Raw genomic sequence first — 25,680 nt, 5'->3', positions numbered from 1 at the left:
AGCAATTTTCCTGAATTCCTCACACAGAATTCCCCCTCGTGGCCCCGCCCCACAGCCCCACCCACTGCTGGGACGACGTCTCAGGCTCCCCAGATCCCCAGATGCGTGGAACCCGGCCCTCCTGGGACCGTCCCTGCACATCCCAACCCTTGCCCAGGATGCCTCAGAGATGGGCTCGTTCCCGAAAGCTGAAACTATGGCCGTGGCCAGCATTCAAGCCTGCCCCAGGCAAGCCCCTGACCCTCACAGACTCTTCTCTGCACCTTGTCACCATGAGCATGCTTGGGCTCCAGGACAACATCGACACCCCCCACCCACCATGACTGTCCCTTGTCCACAGACGTGTGTGTCGGGCCTCACAGGGAACATAGCAGGTGGGCTCCTGCCCCGTGGGGGTCATGGTCTTCACAGGGGACGAACTCGATGTGGGCAGTGGGCTGGGTCCTGAGAGAGGAGAATGGGGTCTTTCAAGTGGCAGGGTCCTCGTCCGGCTCAAAAGTCCCTGGAGGCCGTTCTGAGAAAGTGATGTTCAGGTTGGAACCTAGGGTTCACCAGATCCAGACCAGGAAGGACTTCCCAAGACAGACAGGAGGGAATGTGCAAAGGCCTTGAGTGGCAAAGTTGCCTATATTGGCAGCACATCAAGAACAGTATCATCCAACAAAGAGTGGGAAGTACATTTGTTGGCTTGTTGTCAAACTCAAAAGATATGGAATGATGGGTGGGTGGGTGGATGGATGTGTAGATGGGTGGGGGGGGCGGGTGCATGGATGTGTGGCTGGGTGGGTGGATGCATGTATGAGTGGACAGATGGACAGATGGACTAGAGAGTCCGGGGATTGGACAGATGGGTCCCGTTGTTCCTGGAGGGGAATAGAAGTGGTAGAGTGCAGACGCAGATACCCTGACCTTGCGGGAGCAGAGCCGGGTTTTATTCTCAAGGCTGAGATGGGGTGGGGGTGGTGCTCAGTGCGGGCTCGCGGCGCTCAGCCCTGGCTGGAGCCCTACTGGTGGTGGCTCATAGGGTTCACCTTTCCTTCCACCCCACGCATCAGCCACCAGCAGGGTCCCTAAGACAGGGCATCCGCCCCAAGTCCGTGCCGCGGCTTGACTTCAGTTCGGCGCCCTCGGGAGGCCCCGGAACACTGGCTGTGTGGGGGCCCAGGCAGGGGACCTGGGGTGTGATCGGCAAGGTCAGTGTGTGAGAAGGGCGGGCAGGCTGCCCTCCACATGGGGACCGGGGCTGGGAGTTCAGTGTCTCCTGTGAGAGGTGGGGTAGTGGCCCAGGGACCGTGGGCAAGCAGTGGGACATCACAGGGACAGGCGTGGGATGTCATGGGGCAGGATTGCCCTGTCTGTGGATGACAAGTCTGTGGGCCTGAAATCTAAGAGATTCCGCAGGAAAATCACAGAATAAGAGACTTGAGAGGCCAGCTGAGAACAACACACATCCCGAAAAACAAGTAGCTTCTCTCTGTGTTGGTAATTACCGGTTGGAGATGAAACGGAAAGTGTTTCGTTTATATTAGCAACAGCTGTAGAAAGTCTGGAGTGAGTACAGCAGGTGGGCTGGGAATGTGAAGGGCACCACTTTTCCAAAGACGAGAAACCAAGATGCAAGACGAGGGGACAGACCCGTCCCTGCCCCTGAGCGTCACCCTAGCTCTCCGGAGACGTAACTGACCTCTAACGTGGTGTGAGTTTGTGCACAGACTAATGATGGGATATGCTCGCGGTTTGCAAACTTCCCCCTTCTAGCGGGTTAGTTAGCACCTCCGTCGTGCAGTCACCATTTCTTTTGGTTGTGAGAACACTTGGGGTCTCCTCTCTGAACAGCCTCAAAGTACTTGTTGCGCCGTCGCTGAGCCACGCGTCCGATGCCAGGAGCTCACTCGCCTCACAGCCGCAGCTCCGGGTCCTTTCTCCAGCACCTCCCCGTCTCCGCCAGCCCCAGCCCTTGGCAACAGGCCCTCCCCTGTGTCTGTGCGTTCGGCGTTTTTAGATTCCGCACAGAAGTAGGATCAGACGGTGTTTGTCTTTCTCCGTCAGACTCGTTTCATGCAGCGTAATGCCCTCAAAGGGTTCCTTTCTCACGGCCGAATCGGATTCCCTGGCATCTCCCGACCGCATTTCATTTTTTTTCCTTTAAAGATTTTATTTATTAGAGAGAGCGCACAAGCAGGGGACGCAGCAGGCAGGGGGAGAAGCAGGCTCCCCGCGGAGCAGGGAGCCCGATGCGGGGCTCGATCCCGGGACCCAGGAGCATGACCTGAGCCGAAGGCAGAGGCTTAACGACGGAGCCCCCAGACGCCCTTGGACGGCACTGCTTTACCGCTACATCCAAAGACAGACACGGGCTGTTTCCATGTCTCGGCTTTTGTACATAAGCCGCAGCGAACATGGGAGCACACACGTCTCTGAGACCCTGATTTTACTTCCTTTGGATACGTACCCAGCAGTGGAATTACCAGAGAGTATGGTGGTTCCGTCCGGAATGTCTGAGAGCCTCTGTGCTGTTTTCCACGGTGGCGGCACCAGGTCGCATCCCTTCCAGCCGTGCACAGGGGCTCCCCTTTCTCCACATCCTCGCCATTATCTCATCCTCCCATATTATCGCTTGTCTTTTTGGTAACAGCCATAGACACAGATGTGAGGGGACGTCCCCTTGTGCTTTGGGTCTGTATTTCCCTGATGATGAGTGACGCCGAGCATCTTTTCTTGTGTCTGCTTGGCCATCTGGACGTCTTCTTTCGAAAAGTGTCTCTTCAGTTCCTCTGCCCATTTTTTAATCAGATTATTTCTCCGCTCTTGAGTTGTAGGAGTCCCTTCTAAATTTTGGGTATTAACTCCCTATGAGACAGATGGTTTGCAAACACGTTCTCCCGTTCTATAGGCTGCCCTTTCATCGCACTGACTGTCTCCTCTGCCGTGCGATGTCGTTCCCACTTACTTGTTTTTCTTTTGTTGCTTCTGCTCTTGGTGTCACGTCCAAAAAGTCATTGCCAAGACCAATGTCTTAGGGCTTTTCCCTGTGTTTTGTTCCAGAGTGTTATGGCTTGGGGTCTTACGTAACATCCTTCATCCATTCTGAGTTAATTTTGTAAGTGGCATGAGACAGTCCAGGTCCGTTCTCCTGCAGGTGATTGTCCTGTTTTCCCAACACCATTTGTTGAAGAGACTGTCCTTTCCTCATTGACTATTATTGGCTCCCTTGTCAAATACTGGTTGGTTGTATAGACAGGAGTTTATTTCCGGGCTCTCCATTCTGTGCCTTTGATCTACGTGTCTGTTTTTATTCCAGTATGGTCTGCTTGCGTTGCAGTAGCTTTGGAGTAGTTTGACATCAGGACATGTGGTGCCTCCGGCTTTGTTCTTCTTTCTCAGGACTGCTTTGGCTGTTTAGGGGTCTTTTGTGGTTCCATATGAATTTTAGGATTGTTCTATTTCTGTGAAAAATGCTTTTTTCTGTGAAAAAAAGACTTTGATAGGGATTGCATTCAATCCAGAGATGACTTCGGGAGGTACGGACGTTGTAATGACACTAAACCTCCCAGCCCGTGAGCACGGCGTATCTTCTCATGTGTCTGTGTCTTCTTTCATTTCTTTCACCAGAGTCTAAAACTTGTCCGTGTACAAAACTTTCACTTCCTTGGTTAAATTTATTCCTAATTTTTTTTTGTTTTTGATACTATTATAAATGGGATTGTTTTCTTTACTTATTTTTCCTGTATTTCATTGTTAGTGTACGGAAAGAGAGCTGACTTCTTCATGTTGTCCTTATGTCCTGCAACTTTACTGAATTTGTGGTTCTGTTCCAGGAAAGCTGTGGCCGAGTCTCTAGGGTTCTCCGTATGTAAGACCACGTGGTCTGCAAATAGAGACAATTCTACTTCTTCCCTTCTGATGTGGGCGTCTTTTATTTCTTTTTCTTGCTTGATTGCGCTGGCTGGGACTTCCAGTGCTGTGCTGATAGGAGAGGGAACAACAGGCACCCTTGTCTCGTTCTGATCTTAGAGAAAAGCTCTCACCCAGTCACCACTCACTGTGATGTTGGCTGGAGGCTTGTCCCATGTGGCCTTTGTTGTGTTGAGATTTTGTTCTGTTTCTTCTATACGTAATCTCTTGAGAGTTTTTATCATGAAAGATGCTGAGTTTTGTCAAATGTTTTTTTTGCATCTATTGAGATGATCATACGATTTTTGTCCTTCATTCTACTAATGCAGTCATCATGCCAACTGATTTGCAGGTCAATTGGATCACCCTTGCAACCCAGGGATAAAACCCACGTGACCACGGTGTACGACCCTTCTGATGTGGTGTTCAATTCCGTTTGCTAATGTCTTCTTGAGCACTTTTACATCTCTGTTCATCAGGGATATTGCTCTATAGTTTTCCTTTGGTTCCTTACCTGACTTTGGCATCAGGATAATGCTGGCCTCATAAAATGAGTTTGTGAGTGTTCCCTCCTCTTCAATTTTCTGGAAGGACTCAAGAAGGATTGGTATTAATTCTTTAAATGTTTGGTAGAATTCACTAGAGAAACCATCCAGTCCCGGCTTTTCTTTGTTGAGAGGTCTTTGATTACTGATTCCATTCCTTAGTATTCATGGTCTGTTCAGATTTTCTATTTCTTAATGATTCAGTCTTGATAGGTTGTATGTTTCTAGGGATTTATCCATTTTTTCCTAGGTTATCCAATTTGTTGGTATGCAGTTGTCCCCATTAGTCTTAAGATTCTGTGTATTTCTGTGGTATTACCTGTAATGTCTCCTCTTTCACTTCTGATCCTATTAATTTGAGTCCTTTCTTTTTTCCTGGCTGGTCCAGCAGTAGGGTCCACGGCCAGGACCAAAGTCTATCTGTTTTCCTATTATCTGACACATAGGTGGGCAACATTCCCGCCGGGTCCCTCAGCATGAGGCACTGGCTCACACAGACCCCACACAGGGGCTCTTGGCTGTGATTAGAGGTTGAACTGCTGTTGAAGGTTAAGCTCTGAAGACATCCTGTTGACAATCTTGGTGACATCCTAAGTGTTTTATTCCGTAAGAAGTTGATCCTTCCCAAATTCTGCATTATCGATGCAATTACGATAAAATCACAACCATTTTTGGTTTATTTTGTGAATGGGAATGGGAGAATTTATATTTGTGCTTTAAAACCTGACAAATGTGAAAATAATCCAACTTTCTAAGGGAAAAAGAGGGACAGCTTGTCCTCAGGATATGAAAATACACTGTGACGCTACTATAATTAAAACAGCACAGTCTGGACAGGACAGACACCTGGACCAGCATCAGAGGAGGGGAGGCCCGCTGGGCCCTGGGGTCCCGGGGGAGCCACCAGGACCAGCAGTGGCGGAGGGCAGAATGTCCTCTAAATACTGCCGGGGCTGCTCTCCACTACAAGGGAGACAAACCCAGATCCTGACCACATGCCAGCACTGACAGATTTCAAATGGATTAGAGCTGGATGTATAAAAATTATAAAAACTATGGGAGGAAACAAAAGAAAGCTGTTTTTATCAACCTGGGGTAGGGAAGTTCCTCCTAAGAACAGCTAAAGAAAAAAAGGTCTGATTTCACAAATTAAACGTGAGAATTTTTGAATGTCAAAAGATGGATGAACTACGTCAAAAGCTAAGTGACAAATGGAAGGAACATATGTGTGGCACCCAGACCGGCAGGCAGATCCTGGTGTGCCAGGGGTGCGCCCCAAACAGGAAACAGCCTGGTGGAGTGCGAGGCCCATGAGTGGGCATAAGGAGGAAAAGTTAGAACCGTGAATAGCAAAGAACAGATGCTCAGTCTCATTCATAACCAGAGAAACACAGATTTAGAAAGAGAAGACTGCCCTTTGGAGACGCAGCCGCCGTCACAGGTGGGGGTCCTGTATCTGCGCACCCTGGGTTGAGGCTGGGGTGAGCCGGGAGCCCGGGGGGGTGTCCACTGTCAGTGCCGCAAGGCCTGCACAGACCCCACACCCACGGGCACAGGGCCCCTGCCTTCGTGTCGGCACAGTCACCATGATGGGGGAGGCACTGCCTTGGCTGTGCTACATGGGCTGTCAGGAGCAGGAGTCCCCCAAAACACATGTTCCTGGCCAGTGGAGCAGAGACCGTGTGGGGACGAGCCATGCTCCGGAGCACTGACCAGCTTTCTGGGGCCGCAGGCTCACATCTACTCTCTGGGGGCCACGCTGAAGGCGGCCCTGGAGTACGTGACTGAGCCCGAGCTGGAGCCCAGGCTGAGCCAAGATCTGGAGGCGTTGCTGAGCCGGATGCAGGCAGAAGACCCCAGGGACCGGCCCGACCTCGAGGTACAAAATCACCCTCAAGGCGAAGACTCGAGACCCTCCCTCTGGCCCCGGGGCCCCGGGGACACACACGCACGGGCCCCTCCTGCCCCCACACCTCTCCCCTTGGTCCACGGGCTCTTCTTCACCTGGGACCTGGTGGCATTGCATTTTGCTTAAAGATAACCTGACCTTTTATTATACGTTGTTACTGTGAAGAGCGTGGCTTAGAAGAATGGCCTGGTTTTCCATAATCGCAGGACACATAGCTTTTCTGTGCCAGAAAACAGACATGGAGGGGGTGGGCTCCCAGAGGACAGGGCTCCCCGCGCTGAGCTTCCTGCACATGTGTGCAGGGCATCATCGCGCTGTGCGAGGAGAAGATGCTCTTCACGTCCTCCTGCCGCCTGTGCCGGAGCCTCTCGGCCATTGGAAGGAGAGTGCTCTCCATCGAGTCCTTCGGAGCATTTCAAGGTAAGCACGTGCACACACGTGTGCTTGCACACACAGTCACACACACACACACACATGCACATGCACAAACCTTAGCACATGCACACATGTGCATGTTATCACGCTCACCATGTAAACACCCACACTCATGCGCACGTGCCCCACGGGCACACGTGTTCACACTTAACTTGCTCACATCCCAGAAGCATACATGAAAGTGCAAAGTCATTCACACCTACTGGTGCACGTGCACACTTGTCCACACGCACACGTGCACAAGCACAACACTCTCCCATGCATACCCATGTTGTAGCCATGCTCACAGACGGACGCCTTCACCCTCACTCTCAGTCACTTTGCACACACTTTGCAGACACCTGGGCCCCTGGGGGTGGGGCGCAGGTCGTGCTGAGAAGTGAGCGGCCCTACACCTCTCCGTGAGGGTCTGAGAGCAGGTCGGGATGAGGGCCCGGCGACACCGTGCCGTTCCTTCCCACTGGCCAGCGCCACACGGTGTCCGACGGACCCGTTACTTGTCCGTGGGAGAAGCTGCTGCTGAGGCCTCTGGGGGTTCCCGCCCCCCACGGGGCTCGGGCATGGTCTCGGGTCACGTTTTGAACAAATGTCAGCGTCTGTGCCATGCCTGCAGCAAGGAGCCTGGAGGGCCCTCGGGGCGGCCACACGGAGCCTCTGGTGGCCGCAGGCCCCCGTGGCCTGAGGCTCACCTCCCCTCCGGGCAGCAGAGAGCAGTCCCCCGGGAGAGGCTGCAGGCCCCAAGGAGGGGCCGTGTGTCCCGAGCTGCACCCACGGACGGTAGCAGCTGCATCCCGGCCCCGTGTCCTCCTTCGGGGACATCATTCTTGTGATCGTGCTAGAAAGCAAAGGCTCTTTGGACAAGCTGCTTGGACGACCTTAGGAAGACCCTGGGGGGGGGGGCGTGCAGGCTGCACAGGGGGCCCAGGGGCCCCTGGAGCCTCCATAGTTGGAATCAGCCGGGTCATGTGATGAAGGAGGCAGATGAAGGCGGTTCTGGGCCAGTGCTGCGGGGAGCAGTGGGGGGCCCAGGAGAGCAGGGGAGGCGCCTACGTCCCTCTGGTACCAGGTGGGGTCACCGGGGATGCCCACCCTGGGCTCGGGTCCCCGGCCACCTCCCCTGCGGCAATCACCTTGCTTTTGCCCAGATGTGACCGAGAGCGCCTGGAGCGGGAAGCCGGCCGCGGGAAGCGTGGGGCCCAGGAGGCAGTCGGGCGGCCAAGCCGCGGGCCCGGGGAGCGCGCCCCAGCGCCCTGCCCAAGAAGCCCAGGGCAGCCCAAAGCAGCCTGCTGCCCAGCCCTCCAAGCCCCTGCTGTCAGCCCCCGTGAGAAACGGAGAGCAGCTGGCCAGTCTCCTCCTGGACTCCCAGGCCCCCCCGGGCGACACGGAGAGGAGCTGCCTGCGGAAGGTGCAGACGTTCCCCAAGCTCCCGCCCGATGGCCCCGAGCCCAGCACCCTCTGCCTGACGCTGACCCCCGCCAAGAACCAGCCACCCACATCCCAAGTCTTCCCTCCAGACCTCAGCAAGGCCTCTCTAGATGGGAAAAATGGCCTTTCCAGCCACAAGTCAGAGCCCAATTCCAGACTGTGGCCGGGGCAGGAGTCCGAGCTCCAGCAGGGGGGACCCGGAGACGCCAGCCGAAGTGGGGATGGGGCGTCTGGGGTGCTGGGCTGGAGCCCCATGGAGCAACGCGTCCCACCCCGTTCCGAGGACCCTGGAGATGCAGGCCGAGAGCCCAGGATGTGCAGGGCTGAGGAGGGGTCCCCGGGCCGAGCTGGGGAACTGGCTAGCGCCACGGCAGAGCAGGTGGGTGATAGCGGTTCCCGCCACGTGCCGGGAGGGGGCCCGCACGCGTGCACGCGCTCGGTCCGTGGGCTCACATGCGGTGCTGGTGTCTTCTGCACGGGGCGGCGGGGGAGTCTCAGCCGACACTCCTGCTCCATGATTTACCAGTTTCAAGCAAGCTGTCTGTTTCTGAGGGAAGCCCTGGGTACAGCCTGCTGTTGTCCCAGGCCAGGCCTCTCCTGCGGCCTTCCTGGAGGTGGGGCGTCCGTGAGAGCAGCCCCACACCCCACGCATTCACCAAAGGAGATACACCCCTGCTTCGGGGTTAATGTTCTTGCCAAAGGAGTGTGCAGGGAGCTGCCTTCCCAGGAGGAGGCCCGGCAACCCCAAGTCGGCAAGCTTACCTCTGCTGCTCTGTTCCCCAGCCCAGTAGCCAGCAGCGGCAGCGCCTTTTTCTCCTAAGTATCTCAAAGTCAGGAGCGGGCTCCTGAATGGCCCGGTTGGTTGAGCACCCTACTCTTGATCTGAGCTCAGGTCTTGATCTCAGGGTCATGGGTTCAGTCTCTGCACTGGGCCCCACGCCGGGCGGGATACCTGCTCCCTGCTGAGCCCGATGCGGGGCTCCACCCCAGGACCCGGACATCACGACCCGAGCCAAAATCAGCCGCCGGACGCCTGACCGACTGTGCCACCCGGGCACCCCAACGCTCGAGTTGGTTTGAAACAAATGTCTATCCTGGAGATCCCCCTGCACACACGTGTCCACACTGTAGCCCACGTGGTCTCCACTGGCCTTCTGGACCCACCCTGGTTGTGTGTAGACAGCCCCAGCCGCTGAGGCAGGGAAACCCCCACCACATCCCGGACTGGGCTCGCCTTCCCGTGACCAACAGCTTCGTGGCCTGGGACAACAGCAGCCCACTTTTCAGACGGCTGAACCGAGGCACGGAGCGGCCGCAAACGCTGTTGGAGGGTGGGCAGCCGCTGAGGGGCAGAGCTGACCGGGAGCCCAACTACTTAGCCACCAGGTTCCCCTGCCCCAGAGGCCTGATGGGCCCAGGGCCCACCCAGACCTCGCCCCCACCCCAGGCACAGCCTGCTGGGCGTCAGGCCCCAGGTCTCCACGGCGGAGCTCGACCTGGTCTCGAAGCCAGCGGCCACAGCCTCCACATGTGGCGTGGGGAGGGCCGGAACGTGGGCCGCCAGCCACACTTGCAAATATGTGGCAACAAGCTAGAAAAAGCAAGGCAGCCGCACCCCGGGCATGAGGGGGTCAAGGGTGCAGATGCTGCCTCGGGGACCCTCCCTAAACCACCAGGCTTGTGTGTCCCAGGGGTGGTGGCTGGGGCCTCGCTCTTCCCGCAGCCTCCGAGGGGAGGACCTCTTGCCAGCCGAGTGCGCTCCTCGGACTCCCGGGAAATCTGTGTGTGGTGGGGAGGGTGGGGGAGAGTACGCGTCATGGAGGACGGCCCGTCTCCACCACCAAGCGCACGGCTCAGTGGCGACCAGTCCCGGAGTCCCGCAGCCAGCCCCAGCCTCCACCCCCAGCCCTCTCTCACCCTCCCGGACGAAGCTCTGTCCCCGTCCCCCCATCCACCCTCTGTCTCCGAGACCGCGACGGCTCCTAGCACCTCACGACGGTGGCGGCACTCGCTCCTGGTCCTTCGGTGCTGGCTCTCTCACTCGGCATCAGGCCTCGGGGGCCCCTGCACGCAGGAGCAGGGGCCAGCCCGTCCCTCCTCTCAAGGCTGCGGGATACTCCTCCTTCATCCCCTCATCTGTGCTGGGCGCTCGGGTCCCTGCCCCCTGTGGCTGCCTTGAACCACGCTGCTGTGAACACAGGGGTGCAGACACCTGTTGGAGTCCCTGCTCCTGGCCCTTGGGGGTGCGCACCCACAGGTGGGATCACGTGATCATCTGGTGATTCTCTGTTCAATTCCTGAGGGTCCACACCTTCCGGCCAGGCACACTGGGTTCCCAGCCCCTGTCATGTCCACGTGGGGACGTCGCTCCCCAGAGGGCCGGGAGTGGGCCATGTGGGAGGCACACCCCACCCTTATTCAAAGTGGTCCCCGCCCTGCCACTTTGCCAACGGACCAGGACCATTCTTGCTAGGATGCGACTTCTCCCTCCCCAGGTCGTCTCCCTGCAGCAGCTCCTGTGCCAGCTGGGCCGGCCCTTCAAGGAGTGCGAGCTCTGGGCTCTGTCGCATGCGTGTCTCACTGCTCTGCGTGCTCACCGTGAGCACCCAGGTGCTGGTTTGTCCTGCGGGCCCATGCTCAGCCTGCCCTCCCACCCGTGCATCCCAGGGCATCCCATGGCCTCTGTCAGGCACATGTGGGCCCCAGGGACAGCCTGGGGCCAGGTGGCTGTGAGCCCACAGGGTCCTGGAGGTGTTGGCTCTGGTCTTAGAACCAAAAGAGTCTGGGGGCCGCAGGGGGCAGGTGCATGGAAGGTGGGCCTTGAGGCCAACGACCCTGCGGTAGAGTGGGAGCTGTATGGATGGCCCACATCCCCTCAACAGGGCGACATCGTCCCCAAGGAGGCAGAAGTGGCCCGGGGAGGAGGGGATTTCAGACACTACCCTGGTCTGCAGCTTGCTGGACAGTGTGACAGGCCCACGGCCCTTGATAGGAACACATCGTGGGGAGGGACAATGAGGAGAGATGCTGCCGTCTGGCCGCCCCCCAGTCCCATGACCCACAGGCCCTTTGGGGCGCAGCCTCCTCTGGGACCCCTCAGAGGGGCAGCACTCGGGGCTGGGCTGTGACCCTCCATGCTCCTTCCTCTTCCTTCCTCTCCTTTCCATGTCTGGCTTGATGTGCAAGGAGCGGCCCTGAGGCAGCTCTGGTGGGCAGGAGGGGTGCTGCAGAGGACCCCAGTGCCCCGTCCACCTGGCAGTGTGCTGGGGCCTCTGAGAAGCAGGAGTGGACCAGCCGGGGCCCCCGGGCAGTGCTCCCTGGGGTGGGGGGGTGGCGTGGAGGGGAGGGCTGCCCCACGACCAGCCGCGGCCCCCGGGCAGTGCTCCCTGGGGTGGGGGGGTGGCGCGGAGGGGAGGGCTGCCCCACGACCAGCCGCGGCCCCCGGGCAGTGCTCCCTGGGGTGGGGGGTGGCGCGGAGGGGAGGGCTGCCCCACGACCAGCCTGCCTCTGCGGGGTTCCTGGGAGAGCAACGTTCCCACGTGAGCCCAGCCACCCTGACCCTCACCTTCTCTTGCAGCCTACCTGTGCCTGGACTCCGTGCTGGTGGCCGAGGACGGGGCCGTGCTCTTCAGCCCACCCCCCGCCAACGGTGCGTACACGGGGCCGCCCTCGGGAGCTGTGCTCCACCGCGGACACCCAAGGCTGGAAAGAGAACTCAGAACCGGGGCTTTTCTCTCTTAGGCGCTTACGACACGTTCTTTCTGGCTCCCGAAGTTGCAGAACAAGAACTGGTGACTGAGAAGGCAAGCGGGCGCCCCCCGTCCCTCCCTGCTCCCCGACCCCCCGCGGTACCCCCTTCTGCCCAGAGCCGGGGGTGGGGCGCGGGCCCAGCACGGGGCACGGGAGAGACAGGGCCCTCCCGCGGTGCACCAGTCACATCCGGAGCCTGGCTCTCCTGGCCGGGGTGGCCTCCACCTAGCCAGTGCCTCCCCAGCGGTGACAGGGGCATGGCTCTGGGGGTGTCACCCCCAGATGGGCGGGACTTGGGCATGGACAGTTCGGGGCCGGGTGTGCCGGCTTGAGAGAGCCGAGGGCTGAACGGTCAGCCGTGTTTACGAGGCACTTGCTACATAGAGCCATTATCCAAAATTAAACGGTGCAAACTTGGGGGCACCCAGCTACCTCAGTCAGTACAGCGTGCCACTCTTGATCTCAGGGTCATGAGTTCAAGCCCCACATTGGGCATAGAGCTTACTTTAAAAAATAGTAATAAAATAAAAAATCAAATTGTACAAACTAAAAATTAGGTAAATTATATCTGAAACGGAGGTGGAACCCCACTTCCCTCCTCGCCCGATGTGCGTCTAGAAACCCCACATCCCTGACACGAGAATGAGAAGTCTGAAGCGTAGAGAGCAAAAGGCAGCCCGGCCGGGGCCTCGGGCCCGAGGGAGGCACAGTGGTGAGGGCCCTGCTCCCTCTCTCTGCCTCATGCGTGGGGACAGAAGCCACACTCTCAAGCCGGAGGCCATGGCAAGGGAAGGGGCGGTCCCATGCACGCCAGCAAAGATCCCAACCCGGTGGTGCCGGAGAAGGCTGAGGGTCCCCACCAGCCTATAATGGGCCCCCTGCCCGCGGAGCCAGTGGAGACCATGTGGTCACCATGGGGTCACGCCCCCCACCCCTGGCAGAAGCCAACGCCCCTCCCAGCCAGGTGTTGTCGGAGGAGGCCTTGTGGAGAGCTGGGACTCTGACCATCAGCCAGCGGGGACAAGGCCAGCCCTGCCCCATGCTGGGAAAGGAGGGAGGGAAGGAGCAGAAAGGACGCCCTCCTCCCCCTACCAGCCAGAGGCGCATCACCGGAGGCCCAATGAGATCTGGTCTCCCACCCCCGTACGGCCGCGAGGAGGAGCCCTCGCCCCGGGTGTGCGGACCCTGAACTCTGCCAGCACCTGGCAGTAATGAGATGGTGCCCGCTTTCCGACAGTGCTGTCGGAGAGAGCCAGGTAAAGGTCACGGCTTGGAAATGTCCAGGTTTCAAAAAAGCCACTTGCCATACCGAGAACCAGGGAGACCTCAAACCGGATGAAAAAAGGACAATCAACAGATGCATCGACACTGTGGGACACAGCCCCAGCGGGGCTGAGAGGGAAGCTCGTAGCGCTAAATGCATGTGCGGGAGAAAAGAGGTAAACGTTCAAGTCCGTAATCTAAGCCGCCACCTCGGGGACCTACGAGAAGAGCGACGGACCCAAGGCAGACGGACGGAAGTAATGAAGTCGAGAGCGGGAGTCAGCAAAAACGGGGAACGACAGAGAAAAGACCAATAAAAGTCTAAAACTTCCAGCAAAACGGACAAAGCAAAAAAAAAAGAAGGAAAAGAAGAGGAAGAGGGAGAAAAAGACAGAAACGACCGTGATCAGGAGTGACCGGGGCCCTGCAATCCGCTCAGACACCAGAAGCACCGCGGAGGCCACGGGCAGCCGCACGCGCACACCTGACAACCGGGGAGCACGGACCAAGTCCTCAGGAAACATAAACTACCACAACTCACCCAGTACGAAACAGATCTTTGAACAGCCCTCAACGGTTGAGGAAACGGAGTTTGTCATTTTAAAACTCCACACAAGTAAATCTCTTGGTCCAGATTTTCACTGGAGAATTCCACTCAACGTTTAAAGAAAAATTAAGATCACTTGGACACCATCTTTTCCAGAAGACAGAGACCCTTCCCTGTCTGCTTTATTAAGCCAGTATATTTCCTGTCAGTGTATACGGATAGATAGAGGCTGATATACACCAACATCCCTCACGAATATCAACACAAAAGTCCTTACCAAAATATGCAAATAGAATTCAACAATATGTAAAAACTATGCACCATGACACAGTGGAAGTTATTCTAGGGATATGAGGCTGGTTTAGTATTTGAAAATCAATCAGTCCAACATATTAACCAGATAAAAAAAAACCCATAATCACACTAATTGATACAGAAAAACCCTTTGGCACAATTCAACACCCATTCATAATAAAAAAACTTTTTCAGAAAAATACAAACAGAAGAAACTTGCTCACCTTGATAAAGAGTACCTACACACACACACGCACACACCCTATAGCTAACCTCATACCAAATGGGCAAAGACTAAATGCTTTCCCCCAAGACTAGGAACAGTGCAGGGACGTGCACTATCCTACTTCTACTCAGCATAGTGCTGAAGTTCTAGCCACTAAGGTGATGCAAACACAGCATAAAGACCAAGAAGAAATAACACCATTTGCACATGACATGACTGTCTTTGTAGAAAATTCCAAGGAAGCCCATGGGGTTAAGAAGTGAGCTCTGAAGGTCACAGGGTAAACAATAAACATTCAAAAATCCATTATATTTCTGCATGTTAGCAATGAACATACAGACACCAAATTTAAAATACAGTCCCCCCCCCAAAAAAAAATACAGTGCGCTCGCTCTCAGCATTGGCACCGTCTTGGAAGGAGCAAAGGCACAGGCTGAGCAGAAAAGGAAGACGACGAGGCAGAGGTCCACGTAAAGCACCCGCTTACGCTCCGGCGAAGCCGCAGGAGCAGACACTAGGAAAGCCGGAGGCCGGGGACGCTGGTGCAGACTTTTGGACAGCACACCTACCTTCTAGAATCCGTTTCAGGATCTCTAAAACCTCTCTCGCCGTCCGATCTCAACGACCACTTTTGAGAGACAAGCCTCGTTCATACCATAACAGTCCCTTTTGGTCCTTTGCCCTGGACCTGTGACTTTCGGGACTAAGTCTGTTCTCAGCTGTGGCCGAGTGTGACGTGTACGATAGATCGTCTCTTCTGTTGTCTTAGCAGAAGAAGAAAAAATTTTAATAAATATTAATTTGAACTTAATTAAAATATAAAATGTAAACTTAAGGGGCGCCTGGGTGGCTCAGTGGGTTAAAGGCTCTGCCTTCGGCTCAGGTCTTGATCTCAGGGTCCTGGGATCGAGCCCCGAGTTGGGCTCTCTGCTCAGCAGGGAGCCTGCTTCCTCCTCTCTCTCTGCCTGCCTCTCTGCTTACTTGTGATCTCTGTCTGTCAGATAAATAAATAAAATCTTTTTAAAAATTTTTTTAAAAAGTAAACTTAATGTAAGTGTACCATGACTCAAAAAAAGGAAGTACTGGGGCGCCTGGTTGGTTCAGTGGGTTGGGCGTCTGCCTTCGGCTCAGGTCATGATCCCAGGGTCCTGGGATCGAGCCCCGCATCGGGCTCTCTGCTCAGCAGGGAGCCTGCTTCCTCCCCCTCTCTCTGCCTGCCTTTCTGCCTGCTTGTGATCTCTCTCTCTGTCAAATAAATTAATAAAATATTTAAAAAAAAAAAAAAAGGAAGTACTTACATTCAGATCTAACCAAGCACGCACCGGACTGAACGTGCTGAGAACGACAAAATCCTGATCAAAGAAATCAAACAAAATCTCAGAGATAAAAGGCCAGGCAAAGAGATCTTGGATGTGACACTACAAGCAGTGCCCATAAATTTTTCCACAAAAGGAAAAGTGGCAAGATGAACATCATCAAAATCAAAAACTGACCACGTGGGGCTTATCCCACGTGTGGAGGACTGACCCAGCAGCGGGAAGGCATTAGTCTAGAACGACGTGTCAGTAGGCTGGAGAAGACAAATTGTGTTTATGTCAATAGAGGAGCCCCTGGGAGGGATCTGGCAGTAACTTCTGGGCACAACACAAAAACACGTTCTGTGAAAGAGAAAGTTGATGTACGCCTCCATGACAGCCTCAAACTTTAAGAGTGAAAAGACTGGCTGCGGACTGGCAGGAAATATTAGGAAAACACACATCTGATAAAGCATCTATATCCCAAACATACAAAGATCTCTTAAAAGTCAGCAATAAAAAAAACAAATTAATTTTTTTTAAGATTTTATTTATTTGACAGAGATCACAAGCAGGCAGAGCAGCAGGCAGAGAGAGGGGGGGAGGCAGGCTCCCCGCCGAGCAGAGAGCCCGATGCGGGGCTCGATCCCAGGACCCTGAGATCATGACCTGAGCCGAAGTCAGAGGCTCAACCCACTGAGGCACCCAGGCGTCCCACCGAATTAATTTAAAACCAATCCAGTTAAAAAGTGGGCAAAAGGCCTGTAGAGCCCCTCGCCAACGCCGTCATATGGCCAACGAGCATATGAAAGCTGCCCGACAGCACAGGGCACTCGGGAATCGCCCACGAAAACAAGGAGACAGCACTCCGCGCCCACGAAAGCGGCCCACGCCGGAGGCCAGCGAGGATGCGGAACAGGAGCCCCGGGCACCGCTGCCGAGCGCGGGAAAGGACGCGGCTCTTCTGGCGGTACCGTCAGAAAGTCAACGCGAACCTGCCTTAAAGCCCGGGAGCCACATCCCCAGGCATCCGTCCCGGGGAAACCGTGCCCCAGTCGCCCGTCCCAGGGGAACCGTGTTCAGAACAGCCCCAAATGGGACACAGCCCAGATGCGTGAGTGGTTGAGCATGCGAGGGTCCGTTCGCACCGTGGAGCGCCGCTGAGCAGTAAAGGAAGGGAGCGTTGACCGGGCAGTGACCTGGGTGCGTCTCCATAGGGTCATGCTGACAGCAAAACGCCAACCCCAAAGGTCACAGACTGTATAATTCCATTCACGTGAAATGGCACAACCCTAGAAACGGAAAACAGGTCCGTGGTTGCCAGAGACTGAGAACACGTGTTGGGGCACCGGACCCCTCCTGACGATGGAATGCTCTGGACCGTGGTGGTGTCAGCCCGTCATCCGGGCGGGGCTGCTGCCCTGCAGTTTGGCAGGACGTTACCTTTGTGGGGAACTGGGTCCAGGACACACGGGGTCTCTGTCTCATTTCTTACAACTGTACGTGAATCTATAATGACCTCAAAATAAAGGGTTAAGTGTTCTTAGAAGGTCAGTAAACATCTACAGCTAATAATTTCCTCGTGTGTGACTTTCCTGCGCGGGGACCTCCTGGCCGTGGGAGGCTCCCCACCCGGGGCCCCCGCACCACCGCGGCGGCTCGGCGTCGTCCTGCGGAGCGTCCGGCCGCAGAGACGGGTGTGCGAGGCCACCAGCACCGGCTTGCAGTTTTGTCCACTGTGCCGACCCGACGAAGTGACAGAGGAAGTGTTCACGGTGTGACGGAGCGCGCAGGTGTGTTGTGTCCGCGGAGCCGAGCCTCCCGCCTCCCCGCGCACCGGGCCGTCCACGTTGCGCCTTCATCTGGCCGTGCGGTTAAGTGAGAACACCGACCAGCGGCGTGTGGCGGCCCCTTGTCTGTCGCAGGCAGATTTCGGATCCAAGAGCTGCAAACAATCCGGGAGCACGTCAGGGACGATCGCTGGGCCCTCCCCGGAGGGAGACACCTTTCCTTACTCTGGAGCCGTGTGCCCGTCCTTCCCCGGGGACGTGGAGGACGACCGGGAGGCGTAGAGGCGGCTGGTCTTGTTCAGGGCCTGCGGTCTACCGCTGAGCAGCACCCCACAGGTTCGGGGGACCCCTGGCCTCAGACCCGCGAGCTGCGACCTCCACCTGCCTGAGGATCGTGAGAGTGGGCAGGTCCCCATCGAGGCCTCACGTGTCAGTGTGAAGACCTGCGGGTGTCTGGTAAACATGCAGGTCCCCAGGCCAGGCCCCTGCGGGATCTGACTCCGGGTCTTGCCAGGGCCTCCAAGCTCCAAGGAGGTGCACAGGGGGGATCTCCCAGGGGCGGCTGTCCCGCTCATGCCCGGGGCACCCCTGGGGGCGCCCAGGATAAGGAGGTGCTGCTGAGCAGGGCTGGGCTTTTCTCCACCCAGGCCTCCGTGTATGGTGTGGCTGCGGTCCTGTGGACGGCGGCCAAGTTCAGCGTCCCCCGAAACCACAAGCTGGCCCTGCCACGCAGGCTGAAGACCTTCCTCTTGGACATGGCCAAGCGCAGTGCCCAGGAGCGGCCACACATGGCTGAGGCCATCAAGGTAAGCACACTGTAGCTGGGACCCCCACTCACCGTCCAGGGCCCGGGCAATGACCGAGCAGCCAGGATCCTGTTTCCAGGAAAAGTGGGCATTGGACAGGGCGGGCCACGGGTTTCATTTGTGGACAGGTGGTAGACAGTGTCTGCTGCTCGTGACCCTGGCATGCCCCTCCCAGACCAGCCGGTTGCCTCCAGTGTGCTCGCCCGGCCGGAGTGGGCAGGGGGTGTCCTGGGACCAGCCGGAGCCGTGTCCCTCTGCCCTGCCAGCAGGGAGCAGAGTCCCCCCAGCAATCCAACTTCCCTCATCTCCCCTGAGGGTCCTCTCAGCCTCCCCTTCCCTGACCCTCCCAAGACGGCCCCCATCTGCCAAAAGCTGGACAAGTACAGGGGGTCCCGTGAGTGTTTCCGTGACCAAGAGGCCTCGGAAAGGCCACCCCCTGGAGGGAGAAGCCCCTTGCGGCCTTCCCTGCCCCGACACTCTGGGCCTCTCTGGCCTGCCCGGCCAAGGGAGGAGGAGGTCTCGTGTCATGGAGAAACACAGCAGCCGTCAGCTACAGTGCTGAGACAGTTCACTCAGATGGACGGGCGGATGGATGGACAGTCAGCTGGACGGACGGCAGGGGAAGGAGCTTCACTCCACTCCCGATCTGCACGGAGGCGGCCGGGCGTGTTCAGGGAGGACGAGGGGCTGGGGGCGGAAGCAGCCGTGTCCGCCGTCCCCAGACACTGGGAGCCGGGCCCAGCCCTCCTGAGGATCGAGGTTCTGAGCATCGGGTTCAGGTCCTGGGTTGTGAGGGACACAGACGCCCCTAGGACTGGGGAAGAGTCGGTCGGGACCTTTAGGGGCAGGTTGCAGCCTCTGCCCAGCATTGGCCGGAGCAAACAGCTCTTCCAGACAGGAACCCCGGGGGCTCTGGGCCCCCCAAGCCGTGCTAGGCCTCCGTGCAGAGCCTGGATGGGGTCGTCCTCTGCCGAGAGTTTTCTGTGGCTCTCGCCAGCGGTTAGGAAGTGATATAGGTGTGGGGCGGGGGTGCTTAAATGGTGGCTTAAGGAAAGAATCTTTACCTTCACGTTCAGGACCATCCATAACCCAAATGAAAAAGACAGATTTCTCATCAGTGACATTCTGTCCCCAAATAACAGAAAGTCTGAGCTGGCAGAGGCTCAGTTCGCAGGGGTCAGCTCTCCCGCCAGGAGTGTCCAGCCCTCACCCCAGAGCCGTCCAGGGCCCAGGGCCACTGAGGGTGGGCCTCAAACCCTCTTCCGCCCCAGCACAGGCTCTGGGGCCACACCCACAGTCGCCCTGCGGGCGACCCCACTGCCCTGTCGTCAAGGTCACAGAGGACTTGGGCTTGTCTGGGTCCAAATGCAGCTAACCATAATCGTCTATAGATTTTTTCTCTTGCCTGTTTTTGGGGTTGCAAGGGGCGGGGGTTGCCGTCTTGTCTGCGCATGTGGGAGCTGACTCGTTCGACCCTCATTCTGCTGTGGGTCTTAACGTCTCCCTTCCTCAGAGCTCTTAGAGGGGCCGGCTGCAAAAGGTCACGTGCCCTCGTGCCCCTCGTGTCCAGCACTGGGGTAGCCCCTCCCCGGAGCCTGCCCCTCACCCCCACCCTCTCTGCGGATGGCTGTCAGCAGGGCAGCGGTGCAGGACGGGCTGTGGCCATTTCTGTCGGGGCTTTATTCCTTCCACACGGGGCTGCTGGATTTCACCCCAGGCTGCCCGAGGCTGGGCCTGCTCGGCTCTCCCCGAGGGGGCCCCCGTGGGGTCCCCCTCCAGGAAGCCCACAGGCCACCGTGTGCTCTCTGACGGCCCCTCCGCGCTTGGAGGGACGTGGGGCCAGGCCTGCGGCGTCTCCGAGCGCCCGTTCACGGGCTCGTCGCTCCTACAGATATGCGGCGCCCACCTCCGTCAGCGAGGCATGGACAGCAGAAGGATTTTAGCCCACCTGAGGGCGTCCGCCTGCCAGGCCGGACGGGGACTTCCAGAGCAGGTGAAGACCCCTCAGCCTGCGCCGGGGCCCCGGGGAGATGAGGGTCCTTGCCTTTGCTGTTTGCTGTCCCTGTGGGGTGAGTCGAGGAGGTAGCTTCTCCTTCGCTCTCAGAGCAGCTCCTGGGGCAGCCCCACGCCCTGCCCTCTCTGCGGCCGTGGGGGGCGGGGGGCGTGTCCTGCAGGACGACCCTCGGGTGGCCGGCACGCTTGGCCGATGTGCCTGCAGCCTCCTGAGCGCTGACCGGGCGGGGCCCTTGGAGGGCAGACAGGCTATCCCGAGAAGCCCAGGGGTCCCCGTCGGTGCCGAAGTCCTCCCGGGCCCTAGACACCTACCGAAACCTTGTTGAACTGGGAAACGGTATCCCCAGAGCCCAGCAGAGGCAGTCGGTGTGGGCTGTGGGCCCCACTGAAGGGACAGAGAGAGCACCCAGCGTCTAGTCTGCACCTGCGGGCCCCTGGTGTCACCTTGACGGGGACCATCCGTGGCCTTCTGCCTCAGGTTGGCCAGGAGGAAGAGGCCATCGGCCTCCAGAATGCTCTCTCGGTGGTCGGACTGAGCCCCAGCACAGCACCCGCCTCTGGGCCCAGCTCAGGTGGGTCACCAGGGCCCAACCTCTCCTGCCCCCGATGCCACGGCCGCCCCTGCAGCTGACCCCCAGCCCTGAGGGGACACCCACAGGCAGGCACCACCGGGCCCCAGGGCAAGGCGCCCAGGACATCACGGCAGTCACGCTATTCGCTCACATCTTGTGTCCACGGCCCGGTCACGCTCCCGTGCCGCCAGCCCCCAGAGCAGGCCGTGTGGCCGAGCACCCCTCCGCTCTTCCCCATGTCCACGCACACACCCTGCTGACCCCTTCCTGTCCTGCCTGCGTGCTGACCCCAGCCTGCGGCAGCAGGAGGCCCCCGTGTCCCATCTGTGGTGGTCTTGTTGCTCCCACCCTCCACCACCCGGCCCCTCCCCCGGCTCCTTCTACCCTTGACCCTGGAGGTCCCCAGGGGGTGGGGAGGAGCCACCACAGCTTTAGGGCATCTGCACGGCCCGCCCTCACGCAGGGTTTATCCCCAGGCTTTGTTGGGGTCAGCCGTGACCCCGGGCTGGTGGCCGTGCCGGGCCCCGTGCCCACGCAGCCCCCCGGCACTGAAGGGGCCACACCGCTGCCGGCCGCCTTCACCGCCGCGGCCACACACTTCAGGCCCATCGTGCCGGCCCCAGATGCACCGGACGCCAGGTGAGCACCCCGACCCTGGGGCTGGTGGGGTCCCCGGGCCTCCCCTGAGTGCCCTCTCCTTCTCTCTGTCCTCTCAGGGACAGGGAGGGCGAAGGCCGGCAGGCTCCCGAGGCCCCTGGAGCTGCCAGCTGCAAGGTGCCTGACCAGCGGGCACCTGGTGCCGGACGGCAGGGAGCAGCCGCAGAACCTCTCAGAGAGTCCGTGCCAAGAGACAAGGCCCAGGGGATCCCCTGCATCCCAGCCCCTGGCCCGGAGGCGGCGTCGCCAGTGATGCCTGAGTCTTCTGCTGCTGTCCCACTCCTGAAGGCACAGGCGCTCCCCACGGAGGAAGGGCCAGACCGACCAGTCCCACCCGGATGCCCAGGGTCCAGCGTGACCCGCCGTGACCCGAGTCACCCAGCCAAGCCACCCAGGAGCAAGGCCGCTAAGGGCCCAGGCCAGGAGCCTGAGGGTCCGTCATCATCTCCATGGGACTCCTCCCTGGCCCAGGCAAGTCCAGACAGCCCCAAAGGCACCTCTGTCCCAGAGCAGGATGACCAGGCCACAGACAGTCACCCCGAGCGGCCCCTGCCAGCAGACCGCAAGCTCGGTGTGTGCAGTGTGGACGCCTCGCCCCTCCCGAAGAGGACAGCCTGCCCGTCGCTGCAGGAGGCCACACGCCTCATCCAGGAGGAGTTTGCCTTCGACGGCTACTTGGACAACGGACTGGAAGCACTGATCATGGGTATCATGGCAGAGGCCCCACGGGGTTCCCCAGACAAGCCCCAGGACCAGGGAGCGGCCGTGGGGGGACACAGTGCCCTGGGGGAGGGCCAGTGTGCAGGGGAACTGGGCCCCACTCGTCCGTCTGCATGAAGAGGTCGGGGTCTTGGCCGCGCCCGGGAGTGGGTCTAGCAGCAGAGCCTCGGGCAGGAAGAGGGTCTCAGAGCCCGGTCCCCGCGCCCGGGCGTCTCCCCCACCCGCGGCTGTGGCGAGCAGGGAACCCAGAGGGGATGCTCCCCACACCGCTGCCGTTTTGCAAACCAGGTGAGTACATTTACGCCTTGAAAGACCTCACCTACGCCACCTTCTGCGGGGCCATATCGGAGAAGTTCTGTGACCTCTACTGGGGGGAGAAGTTGCTGCAGAGTCTTTTCAGAGTGGTGAACGGGAGGACGTCCCCCTCCGAGAAGTGAGTCCCCCTCCTCAGGCCCCAGGCTTCCCCCACCCTGCGGTCCCCTGCCAGGCGGGACGGCCCTGGTTCTGCCCCCTCTGGCCCACCGCTGCGTTCCCCACGTCCTCCTGTCCCCTAAAGTCCAGCTCCCCTGGCTGGCTGGCCACGCGGGTCCCTCTCGCTTGTCCTGAAGCCCATCCTAACCCCCAGCTTTCCCTCTGGGAACCGGGCTCCTTCGGGCAGGAGGAGAGGACTGTGGGCTCACGGGGCGGGAAGCACATCCCTGCTCAGGTACCAGCTTGAGGAGGTCAAGTGACCGGGAGCCCAGAGGGCAGGAGGCCCCACAGGAAACAGCATCTGCCCCCACCCCCTCATCCAGGTGGGCGCTGCGTGACAGCTCCCCTCCTAATGGTAGAAAGGGGGTGATGGCCGCTGGAGGACCAGCCCCTTCACAGACTGTGCCCCATGCTCCTCTGCCGTGGACTGTGGACAGCCATGTGGGTGGAGGTGGCCCCGAGGGCTGGGACCATGCCTGGACCCCAGTGCCGTGACACCCCGTCCCTGAGCTCCAGGCATACCCTCAGCCCCGTCTGCCTCCGGGGGCCCCACCAGGCAGGTAGGACAGGGGTCCCTTAGCATTTGCCGTGGTTGATGGAGGGGCACCTTGCCGCACTCCCCGCCTGGGCGAACAGGTCAACAGATGAGTGCCCCCCCGCACTTTGCTCTTGGGGCGGGGAGAAGGGCCATCCGAGGACCCCCGAAACGAATGTCCAGAAAGCCCTGTGCCCATTATTAGGCCCCCTTAACCGCTGCGGGAAGAGGGGCCCTGTGCCGCCCTATGGCCTGGGGTCGCGTCGTCCTCAGGAAGTTTGCATGGGGCGGGGGACGCCTCTGTCCGACGGTGCGCGTCCGGGGTGCTGGCACGGGGCCATGGGCGGGGCCCCACCTCAGCCTCCGCAGGGTTCTCCTCATCTGCCTAAAGCTTCCTGCCGGAAGGCTGAGCAGGGAGGCCGCTGTGCTGTGGGGAGGGGGCGGGGGCCACGGGGTGTCTGCAGCGTCCTTCCTTCTGATGACAGCGCTTCAGAGGAAGCTGGGGCAGAGCCTGAGGGCAGCGCAGCCGGCACTCCGAGTGGCTGCTCGCTGTCCAGCAAGAGGCCATCGCTGCACGGAGTGGGTAAGAGACATGGGCTTGGGGGCAAGAACTCCCCTCTTTCAGGAGAGGCTCCCCTCTGGCCCTGGGGCCCCCAGTGCCCCTTCCGAGGCCCCAGAGCAGAGCTTGTCCTCCCTGGAGGCTCTGTGCTAGGAAGCGGGTTCTCCCAGGCCAGCAGGTGGGCGGCAAGCGGGAGCCCAGTGGACTGGGGGCTGGGAGGGCACTTCTCCCCGGAATCACTGGCCGACAGCTTGCGATAGGGAGAGCTTCACATCTTTCCTAGAAACATGGCCCATTGGAAGGCCCTGAGGTTTATTTCCTGGAATGTTAGCGCAGGGCTCCAAGGTAACAAAGGTCTTTATAATGTCACGAAATCCAGTCCGAATGGGACAAGGCTTTAGGAATCAGGTTGCATGACTACGATCACACATATGCCAGCCCTTGGAGCGGGTGGGGAGGTCAGGTCCCCTTGCCCCACCCTTTCTACTGCGTGCGCACCCAGGAAGTTTGAGAGCAAAGGGACTGCGCCCAGTGAGCCCCTCGGCCCCTCTGCCCCTTGGTCCAGCCTTGTCCGTGTTCACCTCCGCACAAGCAGTGCACCAGCCCTGGGGTGTCCTCTCCAGACTCTGGCCCCACGGGATGACCTGTGTTCGGGAGGGGATCTGAGGGACCCTCCTGGGAAGCAGGACCACCGCCCTGAATCCGCAGGACCCTGTGGGCCCCTAGAGCAATGGAGGGGCACCCGGCCGCCTCGAGGGGCCTCCTGTCCCCGACCCAGCACGAGCGGCCTCTCTGTAAACGATGAGGGACAGACTCTGCCACACGAGCCAGTTTCGAGTGGAGCCCTCCTCTCCTGCGCAGGGAAGGAGAAACTGGCCACGGCGCGTGTCAGCCGAGCTCCCTGCCCGTCCCCGTCGCTGTCCGATGTGGACGCGGACGAGCTCTCACGGGGTAACTTTGAGGTGGGATTCCGGCCTCAGAAGTCAGTCAAAGGCGAGCGGGAACAGCAGCCGGAGGCCGGAGAGCACGGGCAGCAGGGTGGCGGCCCGAGCCCCGAGGCAGTGGCCCGGCTGGCCAGGCCCAAGGAGGGGGGCCTGGCTGCGCACCCGGGCCCGGCCGAGCTCCAGAGCTGCAGGCCCGGCTGGTGCAGCGCCTTCTACGAGGAAGACTGCTTCGGCGCCGACGTCTACGGCTACGTGAAGGAGCTGGCGAGGCAGAAAGCAGGCGGGGCCCCCGACGCGGACGCCCAGAGCCTGGTGAGTCCCGGGCTGCTGCCCGCTACTGGTGCTGCCAGGGAAGGGGTTGCTGTGGCCGCCCTGCCCCGTGACCCCGCCGCTCGTCTGGGTGCTCTCCCTGTGCGTCTTCCCGGGGCAAAGTTGTGCTCATCTGTGTATGTCCTCCACATCAGGGGTGGGACGTGGCCTTTCTCTCTCTTAGCTGGGCACATGGGCGGCCGTGACAGTTGGAGGAGGTCACCTTGTGCTGGCCGTCACAGCTGGCCGCGGGCCATGTCTCTGGAGGGGGCAGGCAGGCCGAGCCCCTCGTCCCAGGCGGCAGCACTGAGACAAGAAGACACCGTCGGAGCCTTGCCCATGGCTGTCCGTTCAGGCTGGACCCGGAGTCCGTCTGGACTGGGCTTCTCTGGGGGGGCAGCATCCCTCCTGTACCATCCCAGCCAGGGCAGTCTGCATGGCTCCCTGGTCAGCAGGGTGAGAGGAGCCCACAAATTTGAGGTTGGCCAGGCCAGGCAGGTGAGGGTCGCCCACAGAGCTCTGGGCCTCTGGTCACCGCGCCTGCCACTGGGCACCTGCCCCCCATACCCAGTGGCTCCGACCAGGGCTGCAGGCCCCACTCCCAAGTGACCTAGAGCCCGTGGACCCGGGACCTGGGCTGCAGCCTTCCCCTGTGACCAGGAGCTCCCACCTGGGCCTTGTCGCACAAGGCCTGACCTTCCAGGATAACAGGCGGGAAGGA

The 25,680-nt window shown here is 59.4% G+C and overlaps 1 protein-coding gene across 1 annotated transcript in view; it reads left to right on the top strand.

Annotated features, from left to right (window-relative positions):
* KNDC1 (kinase non-catalytic C-lobe domain containing 1) overlaps window positions 1-25,680 on the top strand; it is a gene marked incomplete at both ends in the record, with an annotated part of 59,897 nt that overhangs the window by 12,942 nt on the left and 21,275 nt on the right. The window contains 14 exons of the mRNA XM_080822389.1: window positions 6,172-6,318; window positions 6,651-6,768; window positions 7,929-8,587; window positions 10,704-10,818; window positions 11,786-11,857; window positions 11,950-12,011; window positions 18,021-18,179; window positions 20,071-20,148; window positions 20,671-20,764; window positions 21,241-21,403; window positions 21,481-22,127; window positions 22,430-22,574; window positions 23,633-23,730; window positions 24,568-24,962. Coding sequence (XP_080678515.1) covers window positions 6,172-6,318; window positions 6,651-6,768; window positions 7,929-8,587; window positions 10,704-10,818; window positions 11,786-11,857; window positions 11,950-12,011; window positions 18,021-18,179; window positions 20,071-20,148; window positions 20,671-20,764; window positions 21,241-21,403; window positions 21,481-22,127; window positions 22,430-22,574; window positions 23,633-23,730; window positions 24,568-24,962 — 2,952 coding nt within the window. The remainder of the gene's footprint in view (window positions 1-6,171; window positions 6,319-6,650; window positions 6,769-7,928; window positions 8,588-10,703; window positions 10,819-11,785; window positions 11,858-11,949; window positions 12,012-18,020; window positions 18,180-20,070; window positions 20,149-20,670; window positions 20,765-21,240; window positions 21,404-21,480; window positions 22,128-22,429; window positions 22,575-23,632; window positions 23,731-24,567; window positions 24,963-25,680) is intronic.

Source organism: Martes martes (assembly GCF_963455335.1).
Source record: "Martes martes genome assembly, chromosome: 14".
In the NCBI taxonomy this organism is placed as follows: domain Eukaryota; kingdom Metazoa; phylum Chordata; class Mammalia; order Carnivora; family Mustelidae; genus Martes; species Martes martes.
This window is presented reverse-complemented; position numbering and strand designations above follow the sequence as displayed.